This window comes from Ammospiza caudacuta, chromosome 5, assembly GCF_027887145.1.
Source record: "Ammospiza caudacuta isolate bAmmCau1 chromosome 5, bAmmCau1.pri, whole genome shotgun sequence".
Lineage (NCBI taxonomy): Eukaryota > Metazoa > Chordata > Aves > Passeriformes > Passerellidae > Ammospiza > Ammospiza caudacuta.
The window spans coordinates 14,708,029-14,733,619 of NC_080597.1; the positions used below are offsets into that span (position 1 = coordinate 14,708,029).

The 25,591-nt window shown below is 47.7% G+C and overlaps 2 protein-coding genes across 2 annotated transcripts; both read left to right on the top strand.

The window, feature by feature from the left end:
- The first annotated feature begins 91 nt into the window (after positions 1-91).
- LOC131558208 (uncharacterized) lies at positions 92-12,072 on the top strand. Its single transcript, XM_058805835.1, has 10 exons — positions 92-286; positions 464-678; positions 2,106-2,207; positions 3,491-3,607; positions 4,876-4,965; positions 7,087-7,179; positions 8,490-8,588; positions 9,491-9,633; positions 10,265-10,374; positions 10,926-12,072. The coding sequence occupies exons 2-10, from the start codon at positions 597-599 to the stop codon at positions 11,062-11,064; spliced, it is 975 nt and encodes a 324-aa protein (XP_058661818.1). The 5' UTR covers positions 92-286; positions 464-596; the 3' UTR covers positions 11,065-12,072.
- A 305-nt stretch (positions 12,073-12,377) lies between these two features.
- LOC131558187 (C-type lectin domain family 5 member A-like) lies at positions 12,378-25,214 on the top strand. Its single transcript, XM_058805810.1, has 10 exons — positions 12,378-12,572; positions 12,750-12,964; positions 14,392-14,493; positions 15,777-15,893; positions 17,162-17,251; positions 19,380-19,472; positions 20,783-20,881; positions 21,784-21,926; positions 22,558-22,667; positions 23,223-25,214. The coding sequence occupies exons 2-10, from the start codon at positions 12,883-12,885 to the stop codon at positions 23,362-23,364; spliced, it is 978 nt and encodes a 325-aa protein (XP_058661793.1). The 5' UTR covers positions 12,378-12,572; positions 12,750-12,882; the 3' UTR covers positions 23,365-25,214.
- The last annotated feature ends 377 nt before the right edge of the window (positions 25,215-25,591 follow it).

Below are 25,591 nucleotides of genomic sequence, written 5' to 3' on the forward strand. Positions count from 1 at the left end.
AGTTAAGGATGACAATTTGACTCCATGTTCTCACAAGACTGATTTATTGTTTTATGATATTTTAATATATTATTTTAAAAGAAATTATATACTAAAACTTTACTAAAGAAAGAGAAGGGAGACTTCAGAAGGCTTCACAAGTATGATAATGAAAGCTCATGACTGACTCTTCAGAGTCTGACACAGCTGATGGGGATTGGTCATTTTTTGAGAGCAATTCATATAGAACCAATCAATGATGTACCTGTTGGAAGATGATCTTCAGACCACATTTCCAGACAATCAGGTAATTCTTGTTTTCATTCTTTTCTGAGGCTTCTCAGCTTCCCAGGAGAAAAAATCCTGGGGAAGGGATTTTTGAGAAAATAACATGGAGACAATGAATTTGTATTTGCTCATGTTGCTGACATAAAACCATGAACCTTCAAAAGATGAAGTAGAAATAGACTTCTCTTTTCATTAGAAGTTTCTAAATGACCGGAACGGTCAAGAACTTCCTTCTGAAGGTTGGAGAGGGGAGGGAGCTCTGAGTCGTGTCCAGCCCAGAGTGTCACTGTCACAGCAGCCGAGGCAGGAGAGAGCAGAGTGGAACCAGAATGGCAGAAAATGTCATTAACTCTGACCGCAACTTGCCTGAACCACCCAGAGCCAGGCTACACACCATCCCTGACGGCCAAGGTAGGTCCAGTGCTGGGCACTGAGCTTTCTTTGCATTCTCCACTCTCTCTCCCACATCTCTTGAGAGAGTTCCTTGCAGCACCAAAGCCCCAAAGAGCCCAAGGGAAACCTGAGGGCCAGGGCTGGAAAACTGCAGGTGGAGTGTCCAGAGAGGGTTGTTGATATTTACAAAGGCAAGTTGTTGGGAGATCTACTTTTCTCTTGCTAAGGTGCAAGTGTCAGGCAGTGTCTCTGGGGTGAGATTGAGAGTAATTTTTATCCTTTTTGGAGAGCATTCCAGAGCTGAACATCCATTGCTGCTGGCCCTGGCCTGTTTTGCCCCAGCAGACTGAGATTGCTGCAGCAAACTGCTCAGGATGGAGTGGCTGCTGTTGCTGGTGCTCACAGCAGTCTCCTGCACAGCTGCTCCTGCTCCCTGAGCACAGCAGGCACTGCCTGGGGGCTCCTCCTCCTGCTCTGGCTGTGCCAACTGCTTGTTGAATGCACCAGTGTGAAAAAATGTTTCATGGGCAGATTTAGTCTGATTTGGGATCAAACACTTTGAAAAATTCTAACCAGGGATTTATCTTTTTTTAATGAGTTTTAAATGGTTGCATATATGTTTGCACTGGTTTTGCAATATCTGCCATAAATGTGTATCCTGAAAATTGACACACTTCATAGAGTGTGTCTCTGTATTTCATTTTCATTTTTCTTTCACTTATTTCCTAACCCTGCTTTCACTCTGGCAGAAATTATTTCTTGCCATCCATTGCTTGTCTTTTGCACAAAGTGTGAACTTTCTGCGTCGCTTTTCAGATAACTGGAGTTATTAATATCCCAGGAAATGGGGTTTTAGCCTCTTTTGACAAATGCATTCACAGCTAACTTGACAGGAATCCACAATGGATGTTACCTAAATAAAGGTTCGATGTCATTGTAATTTCATGTTTTTATATATTTTCAATAATATTTTAATATTTCTCTTCCAGTGCATTTTTGGAAAATATCTACCAACTCCCTTCTTATTTTTGCACAAATATTTCCAGGTACTGATCTCTACCTTTCAGCAAAGAGGTGCTTTCCTGCCTGGATCCCATTCTCTCTGAGCAGCCCTTTTTACCTCCTCTTTACTGAGCCCCCTCTCCTTCAGGCAGCTTCCTCTGTCACCCACCCACCCTCTCTGTGTCCTTCTGCAATCCAGGCCTTGGAGGACTCTCCTGCTTTTCCCCTCTCCTCAAAGCCAGGGCAGGCTGGGATCTGTTCAGTTCCCTGAGCACAGGGCTCCAGAGCCAGTGGGGAAGCACCAGGACATTGAGCCTGGCTCCAGCCTGCCAACCTGGAATGCTCCAGGGTCCCAGTGGGAGCCTGAAAAGGCACCTTGGAATGCAGGCAAAGGGGCTCTGTGCAGCTGCTCCCCACACCTGGATGTTTCTGCCCCTCTGTAGGTCAAAGCCATTGTTCCAGAGCACGAGCTGCTGCTCTGCTCGCTGTCCTGCTTGTGATCATCCTCCTGCTGGCCATAGCCCTGTATCTGACACTCACCACGGGTAAGTCCTGCTGGAAATGGAACACTGGCACGTAAATGGCGTCTGCCTGCCACTGACTGATGTCCAGGCCGTGGCATCCAAAGCCAGGAGGAATGGAAGTCTGCTGTGAAGGCAAAGGACAGCAGTTTTCAGCCACCCATGGCTGTGAGAGGAAATCTGTCAAAGAAATGCCAGGTGGTCTGAAAGTTTTAAAATCCAGGAGATAAAAAGACAAAACCGAGTTGAGAACTGACAAAGTTAAAACCCTGCACAATTCAAGACTGAAATGTTTTGAAGAAAGAAGTCAAGTTCGGATCATGCCTATCCTTGATGTGATTGTTACCCTTGAGAATATTTTGAGATGATGATATTGCATCATGGCACCCAGCTGTGGCACCAAAACTCTTAAAATAATTAGGATTAAAAGCTCCTTTGAGAAAACAGCAAAGTTGCACCTTCAATTTTTGTCATCTCACTGGAATAAAAGCCTCGTGCTCCATGTCTGCATAGATATCAGTGAGCTAATAACAGTTTTTGAGCTACCTAGAAATACACATTAATTCCATAGAAGGAAAATATTCTCATCTCCAAGAAACAATGTGTGTAATTATTACAGCTTTTCCTTTGAAAGTTTTCAAGGAATGAGTTTTAACTGTCAGATATTTCTCATTTTCTCTTTCCATAATTTGATCATTGAATAAGTCTGAAGGGTTTCCAAAAGCCAATCGGACTCAAGTCCCAGAATCTCCCAACTACTCAGAGCTACCCATGGTGAAAAAATGCCAAAGACTTTAATGTATTTGTTGTAAAGAATAAGCTTGGGTGGGGTAATTGCTTTTTGTTTTGCAATGCAAAGAGTTCGGGGCACATATCTGATAGTGCTCTGATGTGTACAAAATGTGCAATACCAGAGCAAGGACAAATTCAAAAGAAATAATAAACCAAGACAACAGAAGGAGGTGAAATTGGCTGCATTTAATGGAGCACAAAATCAGCACTTGCTGTGGTTTGTCTCCCATTGCTGTGGTTCCATGTGTGCTGTGCCTCACATCCACCTCTGCTCTGGGAAGGGCTGGAGCAGTTCTGGGTCAGTTCTGGGCTTTGGCCCTTGGGAAGGGAACACCTTGGTGTGTGCTGCAGCTTTGAGGGCTGTTTGCCATGACTGAGCAAAGAGGCAGAGTTGGCATTTTGTGTTGTGTGATGGGGCAGCCAAAGAGGCCCAGCAGGGCTCTGACAGTGCCTGGCACAGGGGTCCTTCATTGCAGTAACAATTGTATTCTCATTTCTGCATGGTCCAACTGCAGGCAGCCAACAGGACTCAACAGCATTGACCTCCAGCAGCCAAAATGTCTCAGCACCATTGTCCCCCAGCAGCCAAGAGGAATCAACAGAGTTACCCCCCAGCCATGAGGAGGCACCAGGTAGGCAACCCTCTGTCTTTCCAAAGGGAGTGTCCAGAAGCCCCTCTTGGATTGATGGTTAAGGTGGAGAGAGAGGAATTCTGTCAGGATTTTGTTCAGAAAGAATACAGCAAAGTACAACAAAGTACTGGCATTAATTCCACAACGCAGCAGAATGCACTTAAACTGATAGAAAAATTTAACTCTCTGTGTAGATAGAACCAAGGGGGCTCAGTGCTGGACACCAGGATGGGTTTGATTGTTTCAGAAATATGGAATAGTCCATGTCTTATTTTGTGCCCACATTATTAATCTTTACACTTGTCCATGTGCATTTTTCCCTGCTGGCTTGCATTTATCCCATAACTCTGTCACACCTCCACATTTAGCATGATCTGCAGTTTTCAGGCTTCCACCTTTTAACCATTCTCCCCATTTGTGAATGGATGTGAACTGAATGGGACACTCAGAGACCAGCAGTGAAAAGTGAATAACAGGAGATGAGGAAGAAGAGAAAGGGCATTGAAGATACTTTCCTGTCATAGTTTCACAAGCAATACTCTCACATTTCCCTCAGGGACTTCCTGGGCCTTCTTCCCTCAGGAATTCCTAATGCCAGGAGCTGTAGAGTCACCATCCCAGAGATATTCCAACCTGCCTGTGCTTGGTCCTGGACAACCTGCTCTGGCCAACACCTGAGCAGGGGAGCTGGGCTCAGGGATGTGAAAAGGTCAATTCTGTCCTAAACCACTCTGCTGGTGTGTGCTCAGCACAGCAGAGCTGATGTTCCCAGAGATCCTCTAGAACTTTCTTCTTTACTTTCTTACTGTGAATTCACATCAGATGTGTTACCTCCCAGTGCCCAGGCGGAAAGAGAGCTCTAAGAGTGGGATTAAAAACCAGCATTAGCATTATCTGCCAGCAGGGATTCCTTGGGATTTGTTAGTACCTCCATGTTGTATTTAGGCCATACCGTTTAAAGTCCTTGTGGCTCCTCACAAGGAACTGCCTTGAAGTGAAAGATCTGCCCAGTTCTGACTCAGTCAATCCTGTCACAAGGGATTGATTCATCTTCTCTGCCATGACCTTCTCTGCTGAATGTTTCCTGCAGAGCCAACAGGGCTCCACAGCCAGTGGGGAAGCACCAGGACATTGAGCTTGGCTCCAGCCTGCCAACCTGGAATGCTCCAGGGTCCCAGTGGGAGCCTGAAATGGCACCTTGGAATGCAGGAGAAAGGTGGATTATTCCAAGTGTTGCCCTCATTTTTCTTTTTTCTGTCTCTCTCTAGGAAAAAGTTGTTGTTCCACAACACGAGTTGCTGTCCTGGTCACTGAGATAATTGTGCTCCTGCTCATTGTTGTGTGTCAGATACTCCCATGTAAGTGCTATAAATGGAATAACAACAATTAATTTATGTCTCTCAGCCACTGACTGAGGTCTAGGCCATGACAGTCAAGGCCAGCAGGAACAGAAGTCTGGTGTGCAGGTAAAGGACAGCAGTTTTTAAACCAGCATGGCTGTAGGAGGAAATGTGTAAGAGAATCAAGAGGTTTGAAAGTTTAAAATTGCAACAGAAAAAAAAGAACAAACCCAATTGAAAACTGACAATGTTCAAACTCTGAAGAATTCCTTATACAAATGTTTTGAGGAAACAAAAGCAGATAATAACTAATTGGGATATGTGAAAATCTTTTAAGGAGAAGATAACTTTTTATGATTTCAAGATATGACACCAAAAATCTTAAAATAATTAAGAGTAAAAGCTCATTTGAAAAGTACAGCAAATTTCAAAGTTACATCTTAAAGGCAGTTGTTTTCACCCTATTCAGATAAAAGCCTTTAGCTCAATCTCTGTATACGTATCCTATTTATAACAACATATTATCTTTTAGAAAAAGAAAACATCATCATCTCCATCTAGAAAAAAAATCAGGGCCATGTGGAACTTCCTTTGTAAGTTTTCAAGGAATCATTTTTAAATTTCAGATGGTTTTCCTCATTACTGTCCATCCTTTGATAGTTGAGCAAACTGGAAACACTCCCTCAATCAATCACAGATTCTGACTAAATCATGCAAATTAGGTTTAGAAACTCAATGGCACCACGGGCCTCACACAAAAACCTCTGCATGAAGCACCTCTGATAGCAAATTACACAAAGAATCTTGGGAGACCAAGGAAATGCTCCCAGTGCAGCTTCAATGGGAGAGAATGGCAGCCAGTTCCCTTGGATCCGGGAGACAGGTTTGGAGCATGAATAATATTTGTTATTGAATTAATTTTTATAAGTCTGAATTTTTTCAGTGCTGGAAAGCACTTTTAAATTACTGCCATTTAATTTCATCAGACAGGATGAAAATACAAAGTGTTGGCATCAGGGATCCCAGATCCCTTCTAGGTCACAGGGCAGAGCTCTTTAAATACCATCCAGCGCTGATGGATGGTGCCTCTTACTCACATCCAGACAGAATTCTGACTGCCAGAGCCCCCTCACTAACTCAGTTTGGCAGTTCTCCAGGAAATTCACTCTTCCCAAGCCACTGTTCCTTGGGATGGAAGCTGCTCTCCTGGGCCTGGCTGAAACCCTGCCTGCCCATGGCAAGTGGGGAATGAATTCTCTGCTTTGCTTGGCTTGCATGCAGGGTTGCTCTTCTTCTATAAACCACCTTTACCCCAGCCCAGGAGTTTTGTCCCTTTTAGCCTGGCCCATCTCCCTTCTCCTCTCTCCATGGAGGGGCAGGGAGCCAGTGGCTCCTTGGGGATCTTTGCCCATGGTGTCCAATGGCCACAGGCCCAGAGCTGCCCCTGGGGCTGCAGGCGATGCACCCAACGCTGAGCACAGCAGGGTGATCCCCTCTCCCAGGGCTGCTGACGCTGTGTTTGATGTCCCCAGCACAGGCTCTGCCCTCTGAGCTGCCAGGGCACTGCTGGCTCCCCTGAGTCTGGTGCAGAGCAGTACCTCAGCCTGGCCATGGGACTGCTCCTGGCAGCTTCCATCTGCCCTGGGCACCAAAGCCAAACCAGGCTGACATCTGCAATGGGGAATGGCTGCTGAAAGAGAGGATCCCACAGTTCCTGCCAGCACCATGTCCACACAGCTGCCACCTCCTGCTCTAGGAAAGCATTCATCCTGCAGGAATGACAAACCTGGGAAACCAAGGGCTTGTCTTATTTAGGCTGAAGTATTCCAGCTGAAATTTTTGCATATTAAACACCATCTGCACTTCCTGAAACAGGCTGGACCAATCACCCTTCCTGAATGATGACTCTTCAGCTTTTCCCCTCTTCTCAATCCCATGGCAGGTTGGGATCTGTTCAGTTTCCTGAGCACAGGGCTCCAGAGCCAGTGGGCAAGTGCCAGGACATTGAGCCTGGCTCCAGCCTGCAGATCTGGAATGCTCCAGAGTCCCAGTGGGAGCCTGAAAAGGCACCTTGGAATGCAGGCAAAGGGGCTCTTGTCCAGCTATTTCCCTGATCTTTATGTTTCTGTCCCTCTCTAGGTAAAAGCCATTATTCCAGAACACAATTGTCTGTCCTGGTTGTTGTCCTGGTTCCCATTGTAGTGGCCCTCACCCTGTCTTGGACACTCCCACGTAAGTCCTGCTAGAAATGTAACACTGGCAATTGATTTGTGTCACTCAGCCACTGCCTGATGTCCAGGCCATGGCATCCAAAGCCAGAGGGAATGGAAGTCTGGTATGAAGGCCAAGGATGACAGTTTTTAGCCACCCATGGCTGTAGAAGGAAATCTGCAAATAGCCAAAGGGTTTGAAAGTTCAAAATTCCAAAAGAAAAAAATCTGTGACAAAAGGGAAAACAATAATGTTCAGACACTGAAGAATTTATGATGCAAATGTTTAGAAGAAACCAGTGAAGATCAAATAATGTCTTTTGGTCTTATGATTGTAGTCCTTGAGAATATTTCAAGATGATGATGTTGTCTTATGCCATAGGGATGTGACACCAAAAATCTTACAATATTTTGAATTAAATCTCATTTGAAAAAGGCATCAAAATTGGAAATGAAAGGAATTTATTTCCTGCTAATTTCAATTAAAACCTTGTGCTCAGTCTCTGCACTGAGTTCATAACAATTTTTAAGTTACATTAACTGATTAATGATACCTGGTGGAAAATGTATTCTTATCTACCCCAGGAAAAAAAATCAATCCATTTGATACTTCCTCTGAAAGTTTTCAAGGAATCATTTTAAAATTTCAGTTGTCATTTCTTCTTTCCATCCTTTGGTAGCTGAAAAAGCTTGAGGAGCTGCTACAACCAATAACTCTCAAGTCCCACAGTTTGCCACCTGCTCAGAGATGCACATGGGGGAGACATGGCAAAGGTTTTGATCCATGGAACTTAAAAAATAGGGCTGGGGCAGGCAAGTCATTCTTCTTTTTTAAAGCAAAGAGTTTGGGATTGGTATCTGACAGCGTTCTGACATTTATAAAATGTCTAACCAGGAAGGATGGGAAAAATTAAATAAATTCAAAGCAGCACAAAGTAACAAAGTGTAATTAGCATTTAATGCAGCTTTAACAGGGAAAGAGGAGTCATTAGACTTGGATCCATGCGTGCCTTTAGTTATAGCTCTTCTGTGTGTTCAGTACTGCCTTGGTGACCTGAAATTTATATACACTAAGAAACTTGACATCTAGATGGAACTCAAGGAACAAAATCATAATTAAGATACAACTTGTGTAAATCAACTCAAGTGTTTCCTTTTCCTCACTGGACCCTGACCTGACCATTTTATGATTTTTGTAGTAGCCCCATGAGCAAAGAGGCAGAGTTTGCATTCTGTGTTGGGTGATGGGGCTCAGACAGGTCCAGCAGAGCTCTGACAGTGCCTGGCACAGTGGGCACTCCTTGCAAGCAGAAATTGTGTTCTTATTTCTAGATGGTCAAACTGCAGGCAGCCGAAAGGGCTCAACAACATTGTCCCCCACCATTCAAGAGGACACAACAACATTGTCCCACATCCCTGAAAGGGGACCAGGTAGGCAATCCTCTGTCTTTCCAAAGGGAGTTGTCAGAAGTCTGTTGGATTGATGGTTAAGGGGGAAAGAAAAGGAACTCTGTCAGGATTTTGTTCAGAAGGAACACAAACAACCCCTCTGCCATGTCAGGAGCACACACCTCACCCTAGGACACTCCCAGGAGGAGCTCTGGAGCCCATGGAGGGTTTGCATTTGCAGCTCCTTTTGAAGCAGAGCAGGCTCAGCTCTGCATTCCTGTTCCCCAGGGAAGAGCTGATGCCCCTGTGCTGCCAGAGCAGAGCAGTGGGAGGCAGGGAAGGCACAGGAGGAACAATCCCTCAGGTCCCCTGCCCTGCTGGCAGCAGGATGGACAATGTGCCTGTGCTGCTTTCCCAAGGCCCCTCCACTGCCAGCCTGTGAACCTCACTGCAATTCCAGGCTGCCCTTCAAAAGCTGCTGGATCCCCAACCAAAGTGTTTCCTGCAGGCCCTGTCTCCCTGAATCCCATCCCCTTTGCAGCTGCCCCTCCCTGCTCCTCCTGCTGCCCTGCCTGGCAATGCACACAAATGTTGGTGCTGCCAGTGGCACCTGTGCTGCCCAATTCTGCATCAGGCAGACCAGACTGTGGGGATCTGGGAGCTGCTTTGTGCCCTGAGCATTTCTCTGTATGCCCTGAGCAAAGCTGGGCAAGGCTGGATCATGTTTGCTGAGCTGCTGCTCCCTGTCTGGCTCCTGCCTGCTGATTCTGGGCTGCCATCAGCTCCAGAGGCTCTGGGGGATCCCTGGTGCTCTGCTGACAATTCTCAGCAGTGGCACACAGGCATTTCTGGGGCTGGAATGGCCTCTCTGACCTCTCCATTGTTGTGGTATCCTTTGGTCAGTGTCAACATGAATTTTACACACCTCTTCTTCCCTTCTGTAGGATGCCCCCCAGCATGGAAGAAACATGGCAGAAAATGCTACTTCTTTTTTCCAGAGAGGGAAGCAATGGACTGGAATGCCTCCCGTGCAGAATGCACTGCCATGGGCTCAGACCTGGTGGTCATTGACAGCAGGGAAGAGCTGGTGAGATCCAACTCCTGGGGCAGCTGCTCGGGGGGCTGGAGCTGCCTGGCCAAGGGCTCAGCAGTGACACTTGTGCCAGCCCCTGTCCCATGGCCTTGGGCTCTGGGACCTGCTGCCAGCCATGCACAGCCCAGGCCTGGCAGTGGCAGCAAAGGCCTGCACAGGGAGAGGCCTCCTGGGCCTTGCAGTCCTGTCCCTGGAAGCTCCTGTGCCCAGGCCTGATGCCATGGCAAGGAGCAAAGTCCCTGCCAAGCTGGCTGGGCTTTTCCAGGGATTTAGCACAGAGGCCATGGAGCTTGAGCAGACACTGCTTTGGGAGAGCCATGGCTGGGACAAAGCCTGGAAAGGCTTTGCCACCCCCATCCAAAAGGAAAAGTGTCCACAGCTATCAACTCACACTTGTTAATTTCCAAATTATACACATAATGGCTCCACAGATGTATCTTTGCAATTTTTATACATATAAGGGGCCTCCAAAAGTGAGAAATGCAGTCTAGGAAGCAGTGGGCAGAGGTGCTGTGGCTGGATGCACACTGCACACTCTGTGCTGCCTGTTTAGCCCTGAGCCTTCTGGGCCTCTGCTGAAGAAAATGTCATTTTCAAGTGTTCCCATTGTTGGCTTCCTTTCCAGAGCTACCTGCTCTCACAATCAAGCCATAACTACTACTTCCTTGGTCTGACACGCTCTCCAGCGGAGCAGAAGTGGAAGTGGATCAACAACGTGGAACATGACCCAGCCATGTGAGCTCCTCCCAGCAAGTCCCTGCCATGCAGTGTCTGGGAAGAGGAGAATGCCAAAGGCAGAGCAAAGAGCAGAGAGCTCAAGGGAGATCAGGGACTGTGCTGTGGGGGAAACTGATTGCTGGAGGTGCAGGTGCTTCAGCACAAGCCTGGGCCAAGGAAAGGGAGCCTTGCAGGACCAGGGAACACAGGGCTGTCCTGTAGGGATGGCAGGAGAGGACACAGCTGGAGTTCTGCTGGGGAAGGAAGGATCTGGCTGGATGCAGCTCCCTGGGGAAAGGAAGGGGACAGGAGGCAGGGACAAGAGAGAAAGGGGGATGTCAGCACCATTGGCTGGAGGGAACCAAAGCAGGGGAATGTTTCTGGATGGGAAAGCATTGCCCAGACCTTTTGTGGAGATGTGGGGAACAAAAGTGAGGAATAGGAGTGAGTTCCAAGGCAGTTCCTGATCCCTGTGGCAATAAAACAGCTTAGCAGCCAGGTCTGGTGCCAGTCTGCCTTTCACTGCATGTCAGGAATGGAACCAAATTTGAGTTTCTTTCCCCATTCAGGTTCAGCATAAGCGGACAATACCAAGACTTTCTCTGCACAGCCATTGGATTTGATGAAGTACACGCTGCAGGTTGTGGTGGAGACAGCACAACACAAAATATGTGTGAAAAAGCTCCAACAATGACAAAAAGGCATTAGAAGTAGAGCTAAAAGCAAGAGGTGCAGGCTGATCTGTTCTGCCCAGCTTCCTGTAGGAACCATGCATGGGATGTGTCCCATTTCCCTTGAGCTGCCCAGTCTCTGCTCCCAGGCTCTCCTGCAGCCTCTCTCCAGCCTCGGGGCTGAGCTCAGCCCAGCCTTTCCCTGCTGCTGCCTGAGCCTGGATGGATCCCCTCTGGAAGAGCTGGCCCTGGCACACAGGAGCACTCTGGCACTGTCTCATGCCAGAGGTGGCACTGCCAGGCAGGCACTGCCAGGGGACAGGAGTCCAGCCTGGGCACAGGGGTGATCCCAAACACATCCTGACTCATCTGCAAGTCCCATCCAGCCCCAGCCCTGTGTTCCCAGCCCTGCCTGGGCACAAGGAGAGCCTTCCCCACCTGGCCACAGCCTGGCCTTGCCTGCAGCCACAAGGGAAGGGCAGCACAGATTTCTGCCTGGGATCCTGCAGGGAAGGGCAACCCCACTCCTTGCCAGGATGGACCGGAGAAAGTGAGGTGGGGGTGTGGATAATCCTTCCCCTGTCCCAGACTGTTGCAAGAGCACACAGGATCCCAGAGCCTGGGAGGGGAATGGGAATCAGCCCAAGGCAAAGGATCCTACAGCAGCACAGCTGTGGGCATAAAATCAGCCCCAGTCCTGTGTGGGGAAGGGAAGGAATGTCAGATCTCACATCTGCTGGGGAAAGGCACAGGATGGAGACCAGCAGAGCCCAGCAAGGCCTGGAGAACAGAGTCCCAAGAGAAGCTGAGCTGGACAGAAAACAGAACAATGAAACCCACAGTGACCTGTGAAGGAACTGGTGAGAAGCATGGGAGTGACCCACAGGGAATGGCAACACAGTGCTCTGCCCTCTTTTCCTTGGAGATTGGTCACAGGACATGGCAGCTCTATAGATGTGCTCTGGGTCCCCCCAGAGAGCTCTCCTCAGGTGTCTGGGCTGACTGCTGGGACCTGTACAGTCCCTCTCCTCTCCACTGCATGGAATAAAGCTTTTCTTTTCAAAACACAGAGCAGTGCTTGTGTGTGGGTGCGTGAAGCTTTGGGAACTCAAGACACTTCTGATCCAGAACCACTTCCCAACACAGGTGACCTCGGGGAGGCCATGAACTTCTATTTCCTCATGTTGCTGACATAAATCCTGTGCCATCAAAAGATGAAGTAGAAATAGACTTCTCTTGTTGTGAGGTTCCCAGGATGAAGTTAAGGATGACAATTTGACTCCATGTTCTCACAAGACTGACTTATTGTTTTATGATATTTTAATATATTATTTTAAAAGAAATTATATACTAAAACTTTACTAAAGAAAGAGAAGGGAGACTTCAGAAGGCTTCACAAGTATGATAATGAAAGCTCATGACTGACTCTTCAGAGTCTGACACAGCTGATGGGGATTGGTCATTTTTTGAGAGCAATTCATATAGAACCAATCAATGATGTACCTGTTGGAAGATGATCTTCAGACCACATTTCCAGACAATCAGGTAATTCTTGTTTTCATTCTTTTCTGAGGCTTCTCAGCTTCCCAGGAGAAAAAATCCTGGGGAAGGGATTTTTGAGAAAATAACATGGAGACAATGAATTTGTATTTGCTCATGTTGCTGACATAAAACCATGAACCTTCAAAAGATGAAGTAGAAATAGACTTCTCTTTTCATTAGAAGTTTCTAAATGACCGGAACGGTCAAGAACTTCCTTCTGAAGGTTGGAGAGGGGAGGGAGCTCTGAGTCGTGTCCAGCCCAGAGTGTCACTGTCACAGCAGCCGAGGCAGGAGAGAGCAGAGTGGAACCAGAATGGCAGAAAATGTCATTAACTCTGACCGCAACTTGCCTGAACCACCCAGAGCCAGGCTACACACCATCCCTGACGGCCAAGGTAGGTCCAGTGCTGGGCACTGAGCTTTCTTTGCATTCTCCACTCTCTCTCCCACATCTCTTGAGAGAGTTCCTTGCAGCACCAAAGCCCCAAAGAGCCCAAGGGAAACCTGAGGGCCAGGGCTGGAAAACTGCAGGTGGAGTGTCCAGAGAGGGTTGTTGATATTTACAAAGGCAAGTTGTTGGGAGATCTACTTTTCTCTTGCTAAGGTGCAAGTGTCAGGCAGTGTCTCTGGGGTGAGATTGAGAGTAATTTTTATCCTTTTTGGAGAGCATTCCAGAGCTGAACATCCATTGCTGCTGGCCCTGGCCTGTTTTGCCCCAGCAGACTGAGATTGCTGCAGCAAACTGCTCAGGATGGAGTGGCTGCTGTTGCTGGTGCTCACAGCAGTCTCCTGCACAGCTGCTCCTGCTCCCTGAGCACAGCAGGCACTGCCTGGGGGCTCCTCCTCCTGCTCTGGCTGTGCCAACTGCTTGTTGAATGCACCAGTGTGAAAAAATGTTTCATGGGCAGATTTAGTCTGATTTGGGATCAAACACTTTGAAAAATTCTAACCAGGGATTTATCTTTTTTTAATGAGTTTTAAATGGTTGCATATATGTTTGCACTGGTTTTGCAATATCTGCCATAAATGTGTATCCTGAAAATTGACACACTTCATAGAGTGTGTCTCTGTATTTCATTTTCATTTTTCTTTCACTTATTTCCTAACCCTGCTTTCACTCTGGCAGAAATTATTTCTTGCCATCCATTGCTTGTCTTTTGCACAAAGTGTGAACTTTCTGCGTCGCTTTTCAGATAACTGGAGTTATTAATATCCCAGGAAATGGGGTTTTAGCCTCTTTTGACAAATGCATTCACAGCTAACTTGACAGGAATCCACAATGGATGTTACCTAAATAAAGGTTCGATGTCATTGTAATTTCATGTTTTTATATATTTTCAATAATATTTTAATATTTCTCTTCCAGTGCATTTTTGGAAAATATCTACCAACTCCCTTCTTATTTTTGCACAAATATTTCCAGGTACTGATCTCTACCTTTCAGCAAAGAGGTGCTTTCCTGCCTGGATCCCATTCTCTCTGAGCAGCCCTTTTTACCTCCTCTTTACTGAGCCCCCTCTCCTTCAGGCAGCTTCCTCTGTCACCCACCCACCCTCTCTGTGTCCTTCTGCAATCCAGGCCTTGGAGGACTCTCCTGCTTTTCCCCTCTCCTCAAAGCCAGGGCAGGCTGGGATCTGTTCAGTTCCCTGAGCACAGGGCTCCAGAGCCAGTGGGGAAGCACCAGGACATTGAGCCTGGCTCCAGCCTGCCAACCTGGAATGCTCCAGGGTCCCAGTGGGAGCCTGAAAAGGCACCTTGGAATGCAGGCAAAGGGGCTCTGTGCAGCTGCTCCCCACACCTGGATGTTTCTGCCCCTCTGTAGGTCAAAGCCATTGTTCCAGAGCACGAGCTGCTGCTCTGCTCGCTGTCCTGCTTGTGATCATCCTCCTGCTGGCCATAGCCCTGTATCTGACACTCACCACGGGTAAGTCCTGCTGGAAATGGAACACTGGCACGTAAATGGCGTCTGCCTGCCACTGACTGATGTCCAGGCCGTGGCATCCAAAGCCAGGAGGAATGGAAGTCTGCTGTGAAGGCAAAGGACAGCAGTTTTCAGCCACCCATGGCTGTGAGAGGAAATCTGTCAAAGAAATGCCAGGTGGTCTGAAAGTTTTAAAATCCAGGAGATAAAAAGACAAAACCGAGTTGAGAACTGACAAAGTTAAAACCCTGCACAATTCAAGACTGAAATGTTTTGAAGAAAGAAGTCAAGTTCGGATCATGCCTATCCTTGATGTGATTGTTACCCTTGAGAATATTTTGAGATGATGATATTGCATCATGGCACCCAGCTGTGGCACCAAAACTCTTAAAATAATTAGGATTAAAAGCTCCTTTGAGAAAACAGCAAAGTTGCACCTTCAATTTTTGTCATCTCACTGGAATAAAAGCCTCGTGCTCCATGTCTGCATAGATATCAGTGAGCTAATAACAGTTTTTGAGCTACCTAGAAATACACATTAATTCCATAGAAGGAAAATATTCTCATCTCCAAGAAACAATGTGTGTAATTATTACAGCTTTTCCTTTGAAAGTTTTCAAGGAATGAGTTTTAACTGTCAGATATTTCTCATTTTCTCTTTCCATAATTTGATCATTGAATAAGTCTGAAGGGTTTCCAAAAGCCAATCGGACTCAAGTCCCAGAATCTCCCAACTACTCAGAGCTACCCATGGTGAAAAAATGCCAAAGACTTTAATGTATTTGTTGTAAAGAATAAGCTTGGGTGGGGTAATTGCTTTTTGTTTTGCAATGCAAAGAGTTCGGGGCACATATCTGATAGTGCTCTGATGTGTACAAAATGTGCAATACCAGAGCAAGGACAAATTCAAAAGAAATAATAAACCAAGACAACAGAAGGAGGTGAAATTGGCTGCATTTAATGGAGCACAAAATCAGCACTTGCTGTGGTTTGTCTCCCATTGCTGTGGTTCCATGTGTGCTGTGCCTCACATCCACCTCTGCTCTGGGAAGGGCTGGAGCAGTTCTGGGTCAGTTCTGGGCTTTGGCCCTTGGGAAGGGAACACCTTGGTGTGTGCTGCAGCTTTGAGGGCTGTTTGCCATGACTGAGCAAAGAGGCAGAGTTGGCATTTTGTGTTGTGTGATGGGGCAGCCAAAGAGGCCCAGCAGGGCTCTGACAGTGCCTGGCACAGGGGTCCTTCATTGCAGTAACAATTGTATTCTCATTTCTGCATGGTCCAACTGCAGGCAGCCAACAGGACTCAACAGCATTGACCTCCAGCAGCCAAAATGTCTCAGCACCATTGTCCCCCAGCAGCCAAGAGGAATCAACAGAGTTACCCCCCAGCCATGAGGAGGCACCAGGTAGGCAACCCTCTGTCTTTCCAAAGGGAGTGTCCAGAAGCCCCTCTTGGATTGATGGTTAAGGTGGAGAGAGAGGAATTCTGTCAGGATTTTGTTCAGAAAGAATACAGCAAAGTACAACAAAGTACTGGCATTAATTCCACAACGCAGCAGAATGCACTTAAACTGATAGAAAAATTTAACTCTCTGTGTAGATAGAACCAAGGGGGCTCAGTGCTGGACACCAGGATGGGTTTGATTGTTTCAGAAATATGGAATAGTCCATGTCTTATTTTGTGCCCACATTATTAATCTTTACACTTGTCCATGTGCATTTTTCCCTGCTGGCTTGCATTTATCCCATAACTCTGTCACACCTCCACATTTAGCATGATCTGCAGTTTTCAGGCTTCCACCTTTTAACCATTCTCCCCATTTGTGAATGGATGTGAACTGAATGGGACACTCAGAGACCAGCAGTGAAAAGTGAATAACAGGAGATGAGGAAGAAGAGAAAGGGCATTGAAGATACTTTCCTGTCATAGTTTCACAAGCAATACTCTCACATTTCCCTCAGGGACTTCCTGGGCCTTCTTCCCTCAGGAATTCCTAATGCCAGGAGCTGTAGAGTCACCATCCCAGAGATATTCCAACCTGCCTGTGCTTGGTCCTGGACAACCTGCTCTGGCCAACACCTGAGCAGGGGAGCTGGGCTCAGGGATGTGAAAAGGTCAATTCTGTCCTAAACCACTCTGCTGGTGTGTGCTCAGCACAGCAGAGCTGATGTTCCCAGAGATCCTCTAGAACTTTCTTCTTTACTTTCTTACTGTGAATTCACATCAGATGTGTTACCTCCCAGTGCCCAGGCGGAAAGAGAGCTCTAAGAGTGGGATTAAAAACCAGCATTAGCATTATCTGCCAGCAGGGATTCCTTGGGATTTGTTAGTACCTCCATGTTGTATTTAGGCCATACCGTTTAAAGTCCTTGTGGCTCCTCACAAGGAACTGCCTTGAAGTGAAAGATCTGCCCAGTTCTGACTCAGTCAATCCTGTCACAAGGGATTGATTCATCTTCTCTGCCATGACCTTCTCTGCTGAATGTTTCCTGCAGAGCCAACAGGGCTCCACAGCCAGTGGGGAAGCACCAGGACATTGAGCTTGGCTCCAGCCTGCCAACCTGGAATGCTCCAGGGTCCCAGTGGGAGCCTGAAATGGCACCTTGGAATGCAGGAGAAAGGTGGATTATTCCAAGTGTTGCCCTCATTTTTCTTTTTTCTGTCTCTCTCTAGGAAAAAGTTGTTGTTCCACAACACGAGTTGCTGTCCTGGTCACTGAGATAATTGTGCTCCTGCTCATTGTTGTGTGTCAGATACTCCCATGTAAGTGCTATAAATGGAATAACAACAATTAATTTATGTCTCTCAGCCACTGACTGAGGTCTAGGCCATGACAGTCAAGGCCAGCAGGAACAGAAGTCTGGTGTGCAGGTAAAGGACAGCAGTTTTTAAACCAGCATGGCTGTAGGAGGAAATGTGTAAGAGAATCAAGAGGTTTGAAAGTTTAAAATTGCAACAGAAAAAAAAGAACAAACCCAATTGAAAACTGACAATGTTCAAACTCTGAAGAATTCCTTATACAAATGTTTTGAGGAAACAAAAGCAGATAATAACTAATTGGGATATGTGAAAATCTTTTAAGGAGAAGATAACTTTTTATGATTTCAAGATATGACACCAAAAATCTTAAAATAATTAAGAGTAAAAGCTCATTTGAAAAGTACAGCAAATTTCAAAGTTACATCTTAAAGGCAGTTGTTTTCACCCTATTCAGATAAAAGCCTTTAGCTCAATCTCTGTATACGTATCCTATTTATAACAACATATTATCTTTTAGAAAAAGAAAACATCATCATCTCCATCTAGAAAAAAAATCAGGGCCATGTGGAACTTCCTTTGTAAGTTTTCAAGGAATCATTTTTAAATTTCAGATGGTTTTCCTCATTACTGTCCATCCTTTGATAGTTGAGCAAACTGGAAACACTCCCTCAATCAATCACAGATTCTGACTAAATCATGCAAATTAGGTTTAGAAACTCAATGGCACCACGGGCCTCACACAAAAACCTCTGCATGAAGCACCTCTGATAGCAAATTACACAAAGAATCTTGGGAGACCAAGGAAATGCTCCCAGTGCAGCTTCAATGGGAGAGAATGGCAGCCAGTTCCCTTGGATCCGGGAGACAGGTTTGGAGCATGAATAATATTTGTTATTGAATTAATTTTTATAAGTCTGAATTTTTTCAGTGCTGGAAAGCACTTTTAAATTACTGCCATTTAATTTCATCAGACAGGATGAAAATACAAAGTGTTGGCATCAGGGATCCCAGATCCCTTCTAGGTCACAGGGCAGAGCTCTTTAAATACCATCCAGCGCTGATGGATGGTGCCTCTTACTCACATCCAGACAGAATTCTGACTGCCAGAGCCCCCTCACTAACTCAGTTTGGCAGTTCTCCAGGAAATTCACTCTTCCCAAGCCACTGTTCCTTGGGATGGAAGCTGCTCTCCTGGGCCTGGCTGAAACCCTGCCTGCCCATGGCAAGTGGGGAATGAATTCTCTGCTTTGCTTGGCTTGCATGCAGGGTTGCTCTTCTTCTATAAACCACCTTTACCCCAGCCCAGGAGTTTTGTCCCTTTTAGCCTGGCCCATCTCCCTTCTCCTCTCTCCATGGAGGGGCAGGGAGCCAGTGGCTCCTTGGGGATCTTTGCCCATGGTGTCCAATGGCCACAGGCCCAGAGCTGCCCCTGGGGCTGCAGGCGATGCACCCAACGCTGAGCACAGCAGGGTGATCCCCTCTCCCAGGGCTGCTGACGCTGTGTTTGATGTCCCCAGCACAGGCTCTGCCCTCTGAGCTGCCAGGGCACTGCTGGCTCCCCTGAGTCTGGTGCAGAGCAGTACCTCAGCCTGGCCATGGGACTGCTCCTGGCAGCTTCCATCTGCCCTGGGCACCAAAGCCAAACCAGGCTGACATCTGCAATGGGGAATGGCTGCTGAAAGAGAGGATCTGTCCTCCCACAGTTCCTGCCAGCACCATGTCCACACAGCTGCCACCTCCTGCTCTAGGAAAGCATTCATCCTGCAGGAATGACAAACCTGGGAAACCAAGGGCTTGTCTTATTTAGGCTGAAGTATTCCAGCTGAAATTTTTGCATATTAAACACCATCTGCACTTCCTGAAACAGGCTGGACCAATCACCCTTCCTGAATGATGACTCTTCAGCTTTTCCCCTCTTCTCAATCCCATGGCAGGTTGGGATCTGTTCAGTTTCCTGAGCACAGGGCTCCAGAGCCAGTGGGCAAGTGCCAGGACATTGAGCCTGGCTCCAGCCTGCAGATCTGGAATGCTCCAGAGTCCCAGTGGGAGCCTGAAAAGGCACCTTGGAATGCAGGCAAAGGGGCTCTTGTCCAGCTATTTCCCTGATCTTTATGTTTCTGTCCCTCTCTAGGTAAAAGCCATTATTCCAGAACACAATTGTCTGTCCTGGTTGTTGTCCTGGTTCCCATTGTAGTGGCCCTCACCCTGTCTTGGACACTCCCACGTAAGTCCTGCTAGAAATGTAACACTGGCAATTGATTTGTGTCACTCAGCCACTGCCTGATGTCCAGGCCATGGCATCCAAAGCCAGAGGGAATGGAAGTCTGGTATGAAGGCCAAGGATGACAGTTTTTAGCCACCCATGGCTGTAGAAGGAAATCTGCAAATAGCCAAAGGGTTTGAAAGTTCAAAATTCCAAAAGAAAAAAATCTGTGACAAAAGGGAAAACAATAATGTTCAGACACTGAAGAATTTATGATGCAAATGTTTAGAAGAAACCAGTGAAGATCAAATAATGTCTTTTGGTCTTATGATTGTAGTCCTTGAGAATATTTCAAGATGATGATGTTGTCTTATGCCATAGGGATGTGACACCAAAAATCTTACAATATTTTGAATTAAATCTCATTTGAAAAAGGCATCAAAATTGGAAATGAAAGGAATTTATTTCCTGCTAATTTCAATTAAAACCTTGTGCTCAGTCTCTGCACTGAGTTCATAACAATTTTTAAGTTACATTAACTGATTAATGATACCTGGTGGAAAATGTATTCTTATCTACCCCAGGAAAAAAAATCAATCCATTTGATACTTCCTCTGAAAGTTTTCAAGGAATCATTTTAAAATTTCAGTTGTCATTTCTTCTTTCCATCCTTTGGTAGCTGAAAAAGCTTGAGGAGCTGCTACAACCAATAACTCTCAAGTCCCACAGTTTGCCACCTGCTCAGAGATGCACATGGGGGAGACATGGCAAAGGTTTTGATCCATGGAACTTAAAAAATAGGGCTGGGGCAGGCAAGTCATTCTTCTTTTTTAAAGCAAAGAGTTTGGGATTGGTATCTGACAGCGTTCTGACATTTATAAAATGTCTAACCAGGAAGGATGGGAAAAATTAAATAAATTCAAAGCAGCACAAAGTAACAAAGTGTAATTAGCATTTAATGCAGCTTTAACAGGGAAAGAGGAGTCATTAGACTTGGATCCATGCGTGCCTTTAGTTATAGCTCTTCTGTGTGTTCAGTACTGCCTTGGTGACCTGAAATTTATATACACTAAGAAACTTGACATCTAGATGGAACTCAAGGAACAAAATCATAATTAAGATACAACTTGTGTAAATCAACTCAAGTGTTTCCTTTTCCTCACTGGACCCTGACCTGACCATTTTATGATTTTTGTAGTAGCCCCATGAGCAAAGAGGCAGAGTTTGCATTCTGTGTTGGGTGATGGGGCTCAGACAGGTCCAGCAGAGCTCTGACAGTGCCTGGCACAGTGGGCACTCCTTGCAAGCAGAAATTGTGTTCTTATTTCTAGATGGTCAAACTGCAGGCAGCCGAAAGGGCTCAACAACATTGTCCCCCACCATTCAAGAGGACACAACAACATTGTCCCACATCCCTGAAAGGGGACCAGGTAGGCAATCCTCTGTCTTTCCAAAGGGAGTTGTCAGAAGTCTGTTGGATTGATGGTTAAGGGGGAAAGAAAAGGAACTCTGTCAGGATTTTGTTCAGAAGGAACACAAACAACCCCTCTGCCATGTCAGGAGCACACACCTCACCCTAGGACACTCCCAGGAGGAGCTCTGGAGCCCATGGAGGGTTTGCATTTGCAGCTCCTTTTGAAGCAGAGCAGGCTCAGCTCTGCATTCCTGTTCCCCAGGGAAGAGCTGATGCCCCTGTGCTGCCAGAGCAGAGCAGTGGGAGGCAGGGAAGGCACAGGAGGAACAATCCCTCAGGTCCCCTGCCCTGCTGGCAGCAGGATGGACAATGTGCCTGTGCTGCTTTCCCAAGGCCCCTCCACTGCCAGCCTGTGAACCTCACTGCAATTCCAGGCTGCCCTTCAAAAGCTGCTGGATCCCCAACCAAAGTGTTTCCTGCAGGCCCTGTCTCCCTGAATCCCATCCCCTTTGCAGCTGCCCCTCCCTGCTCCTCCTGCTGCCCTGCCTGGCAATGCACACAAATGTTGGTGCTGCCAGTGGCACCTGTGCTGCCCAATTCTGCATCAGGCAGACCAGACTGTGGGGATCTGGGAGCTGCTTTGTGCCCTGAGCATTTCTCTGTATGCCCTGAGCAAAGCTGGGCAAGGCTGGATCATGTTTGCTGAGCTGCTGCTCCCTGTCTGGCTCCTGCCTGCTGATTCTGGGCTGCCATCAGCTCCAGAGGCTCTGGGGGATCCCTGGTGCTCTGCTGACAATTCTCAGCAGTGGCACACAGGCATTTCTGGGGCTGGAATGGCCTCTCTGACCTCTCCATTGTTGTGGTATCCTTTGGTCAGTGTCAACATGAATTTTACACACCTCTTCTTCCCTTCTGTAGGATGCCCCCCAGCATGGAAGAAACATGGCAGAAAATGCTACTTCTTTTTTCCAGAGAGGGAAGCAATGGACTGGAATGCCTCCCGTGCAGAATGCACTGCCATGGGCTCAGACCTGGTGGTCATTGACAGCAGGGAAGAGCTGGTGAGATCCAACTCCTGGGGCAGCTGCTCGGGGGGCTGGAGCTGCCTGGCCAAGGGCTCAGCAGTGACACTTGTGCCAGCCCCTGTCCCATGGCCTTGGGCTCTGGGACCTGCTGCCAGCCATGCACAGCCCAGGCCTGGCAGTGGCAGCAAAGGCCTGCACAGGGAGAGGCCTCCTGGGCCTTGCAGTCCTGTCCCTGGAAGCTCCTGTGCCCAGGCCTGATGCCATGGCAAGGAGCAAAGTCCCTGCCAAGCTGGCTGGGCTTTTCCAGGGATTTAGCACAGAGGCCATGGAGCTTGAGCAGACACTGCTTTGGGAGAGCCATGGCTGGGACAAAGCCTGGAAAGGCTTTGCCACCCCCATCCAAAAGGAAAAGTGTCCACAGCTATCAACTCACACTTGTTAATTTCCAAATTATACACATAATGGCTCCACAGATGTATCTTTGCAATTTTTATACATATAAGGGGCCTCCAAAAGTGAGAAATGCAGTCTAGGAAGCAGTGGGCAGAGGTGCTGTGGCTGGATGCACACTGCACACTCTGTGCTGCCTGTTTAGCCCTGAGCCTTCTGGGCCTCTGCTGAAGAAAATGTCATTTTCAAGTGTTCCCATTGTTGGCTTCCTTTCCAGAGCTACCTGCTCTCACAATCAAGCCATAACTACTACTTCCTTGGTCTGACACGCTCTCCAGCGGAGCAGAAGTGGAAGTGGATCAACAACGTGGAACATGACCCAGCCATGTGAGCTCCTCCCAGCAAGGCCCTGCCATGCAGTGTGTGGGAAGAGGAAAATGCCAAAGGCAGAGCAAAGAGCAGAGAGCCCAAGGGAGATCAGGGACTGTGCTGTGGGGGAAACTGATTGCTGGAGGTGCAGCTGCTTCAGCACAAGCCTGGGCCAAGGAAAGGGAGCCTTGCAGGGCCAGGGAACACAGGGCTGTCCTGTAGGGATGGCAGGAGAGGACACAGCTGGAGTTCTGCTGGGGAAGGAAGGATCTGGTTGGATGCAGCTCCTTGGGGAAAGGAAGGGGACAGGAGGCAGGGACAAGAGAGAGAGGGGGATGTCAGCACCATTGGCTGGAGGGGAGCAAAGCAGGGGAATGTTTCTGGATGGGAAAGCATTGCCCAGAACCTTTTGTGGAGATGTGGGGAACAAAAGTGAGGAACGGGAGACAGATTCCGGCAAGGCAGTTCCTGATCCCTGTGGCAATAAACAGCTTAGCAGCCAGGTCTGGTGCCACTCTGCCTTTCACTGCATGTCAGGAATGGAACCAAATTTGACTTTTTTTCCCTATTCAGGTTCCGTATATTAGGATATTACCGTGAATTGCACTGCACTGTGATTGGATTTGGTGAAGTATCAATTGCACCTTGTGGTGGAACCCGAGCAACACAAAATATGTGTGAAAAAGCTGCAACAATTTCCAACAGGCATCTGTAGGAGAGCTAAAAGCAAGAGGTGCAGGCTGATCTGTTCTGCCCAGCTTCCTGTAGGAACCATGCATGGGATGTGTCCCATTTCCCTTGAGCTGCCCAGTCTCTGCTCCCAGGCTCTCCTGCAGCCTCTCTCCAGCCTCGGGGCTGAGCTCAGCCCAGCCTTTCCCTGCTGCTGCCTGAGCCTGGATGGATCCCCTCTGGAAGAGCTGGCCCTGGCACACAGGAGCACTCTGGCACTGTCTCATGCCAGAGGTGGCACTGCCAGGCAGGCACTGCCAGGGGACAGGAGTCCAGCCTGGGCACAGGGGTGATCCCAAACACATCCTGACTCATCTGCAAGTCCCATCCAGCCCCAGCCCTGTGTTCCCAGCCCTGCCTGGGCACAAGGAGAGCCTTCCCCACCTGGCCACAGCCTGGCCTTGCCTGCAGCCACAAGGGAAGGGCAGCACAGATTTCTGCCTGGGATCCTGCAGGGAAGGGCAACCCCACTCCTTGCCAGGATGGACATGAGAAAGTGAGGTGTGGGTGTGGATAAACCTTCCCCTGTCCCAGACTGTTGCAAGAGCACACAGGATCCCAGAGCCTGGGAGGGGAATGGGAATCAGCCCAAGGCAAAGGATCCTACAGCAGCACAGCTGTGGGCATAAAATCAGCCCCAGTCCTGTGTGGGGAATGGAAGGAATGTCAGATCTCAGATCTGCTGGGGAAGGGCACAGGATGGAGACCAGCAGAGACTAGCAAGGCCGAGTCCCAAGAGAAGCTGAACTGGACAGAAAACAGAACAATGAAACCCACAGTGATCTGTGAAGGAGCTGGCCAGAAGCATGAGAGTGACCCTCAGGGAACGGCGGCACAGTGCTCTGCCCTCTTTTCCTTGGAGATGGGTCACAGGTGGAAATGATGCCTGAAGGCTTTCCTGCTCAGAAATGTTCAAGCCAACAGCAGAAACAGGTGACACCCGGAAAACAGAGCTGTGATCATGAAAGAGGGAATATCACCTAAACTCTGCCGCTGTTCTTCAGTGACTCCTGGGACCCTGGGCCTCATGTGACTCCAAGAATATTTCTTCTTGCTGTGTCCTTTAGGCAGAATAATTCCTCCTTTATTGGTGCCTTTCATGGCTCTCTCTCCTTTAGCTGCAGGGTGGAGAAAGCTCTGTGAAATTTGTGAAACTCATAGCCTGGTTTACCACTGGGAAAAAAATTGTTCAGTCAAAAAATCTATATACCGTATGCTGTGACCATTGGAAGGGAAAATGGAATCCTACAGGTAAAACTGTGACTTTCTAAATTAAAAGCACATTGTGATGTCCCTCACACCAGCCATCCTCCTCACTCACTGCTTGCATCAAATGCTTTGGAAATGTATTTGCACTTCTTTCCCTGACTTTCCATTCCTAGAGAACAGAGTAAGAACATGAAGCTGTAGCAGAACAATTCCAGTGTCAGACCCCAGGATCTGTACTCCTATTCCAGAAGGAAGCTGAGTTGGAAGGGCTCTTTGCTTGCACTCATTTTACTGGAGAGGGTGGGAGAGCATTCTATGTTGTGTTATAGATTTTTGCCTTCTATTTTCATATTCCAGCTGCTGTGATCACTTGGATCAAGTGGGCTCTCCTGGAGGCAGGGCCAGGGAAAAGCCTCTTCCCTGGGAGCCACTGGCCCTCAGTTGGAGCCTTCAGCAGGCAGCAGAGGCAGCAGCTGTGCACCAGAGGGGTGGGAAGGGCAACCCACCCTGGGGCCACTGTGGAACTGCACAAACCCCATCAAATCCAGAAAGCCACAGGAAGTCTCAGGACTCAGGAGCAACTACAGCTTGCAAGGAAATCCCTACCAAGGGCAGAAGTTTAAATGAAAGTGCTTTGTTTCCTCTGCCTGTGTGTTGTTCTTGTTCACAATTCGCTGATCTTGTGAGCTAAGTTTTACAATAAACTTCCACTTTACAGCTTGTGATTCTTGGATTACCTCTGGCATCCTTACTGCAAGAGAAGGGTGAAATATTTCCTCCTCACTCTGGTGTGGTCAGGGTCTAATCCTGATGCCAAGGCCAAGCAATCCCAGTGTGACCTCTCACTCCTTCCGTGCTCAGTGCCTCAGGGAATGCCAGGCTGGTTCTGCTGCAGCTGGGCAATGGGTGACACTCCCTGGGACAGGCCAGGCTGGCAGCACAGCCCCAGAGGGGCACATCCTGGACCCAGGACTGGCTCTTTTAGTGACCTTTATCAAGGAGAA

What these genes read in the sequence shown, in the direction of transcription:
- LOC131558208 (XM_058805835.1), top strand. Translation starts at nt 597, where the DNA reads ATGGCAGAAAATGTCATTAACTCTGACCGCAACTTGCCTGAACCACCC. An exon ending in TGTGTGTCAGATACTCCCAT is followed by an intron (nt 4,966 to 7,086) that starts GTAAGTGCTATA and finishes GTCCCTCTCTAG; the next exon opens with GTAAAAGCCATTATTCCAGA. An exon ending in TTGACAGCAGGGAAGAGCTG is followed by an intron (nt 9,634 to 10,264) that starts GTGAGATCCAAC and finishes CTTCCTTTCCAG; the next exon opens with AGCTACCTGCTCTCACAATC.
- LOC131558187 (XM_058805810.1), top strand. Translation starts at nt 12,883, where the DNA reads ATGGCAGAAAATGTCATTAACTCTGACCGCAACTTGCCTGAACCACCC. An exon ending in CATCCCTGAAAGGGGACCAG is followed by an intron (nt 20,882 to 21,783) that starts GTAGGCAATCCT and finishes TCCCTTCTGTAG; the next exon opens with GATGCCCCCCAGCATGGAAG. An exon ending in TTGACAGCAGGGAAGAGCTG is followed by an intron (nt 21,927 to 22,557) that starts GTGAGATCCAAC and finishes CTTCCTTTCCAG; the next exon opens with AGCTACCTGCTCTCACAATC.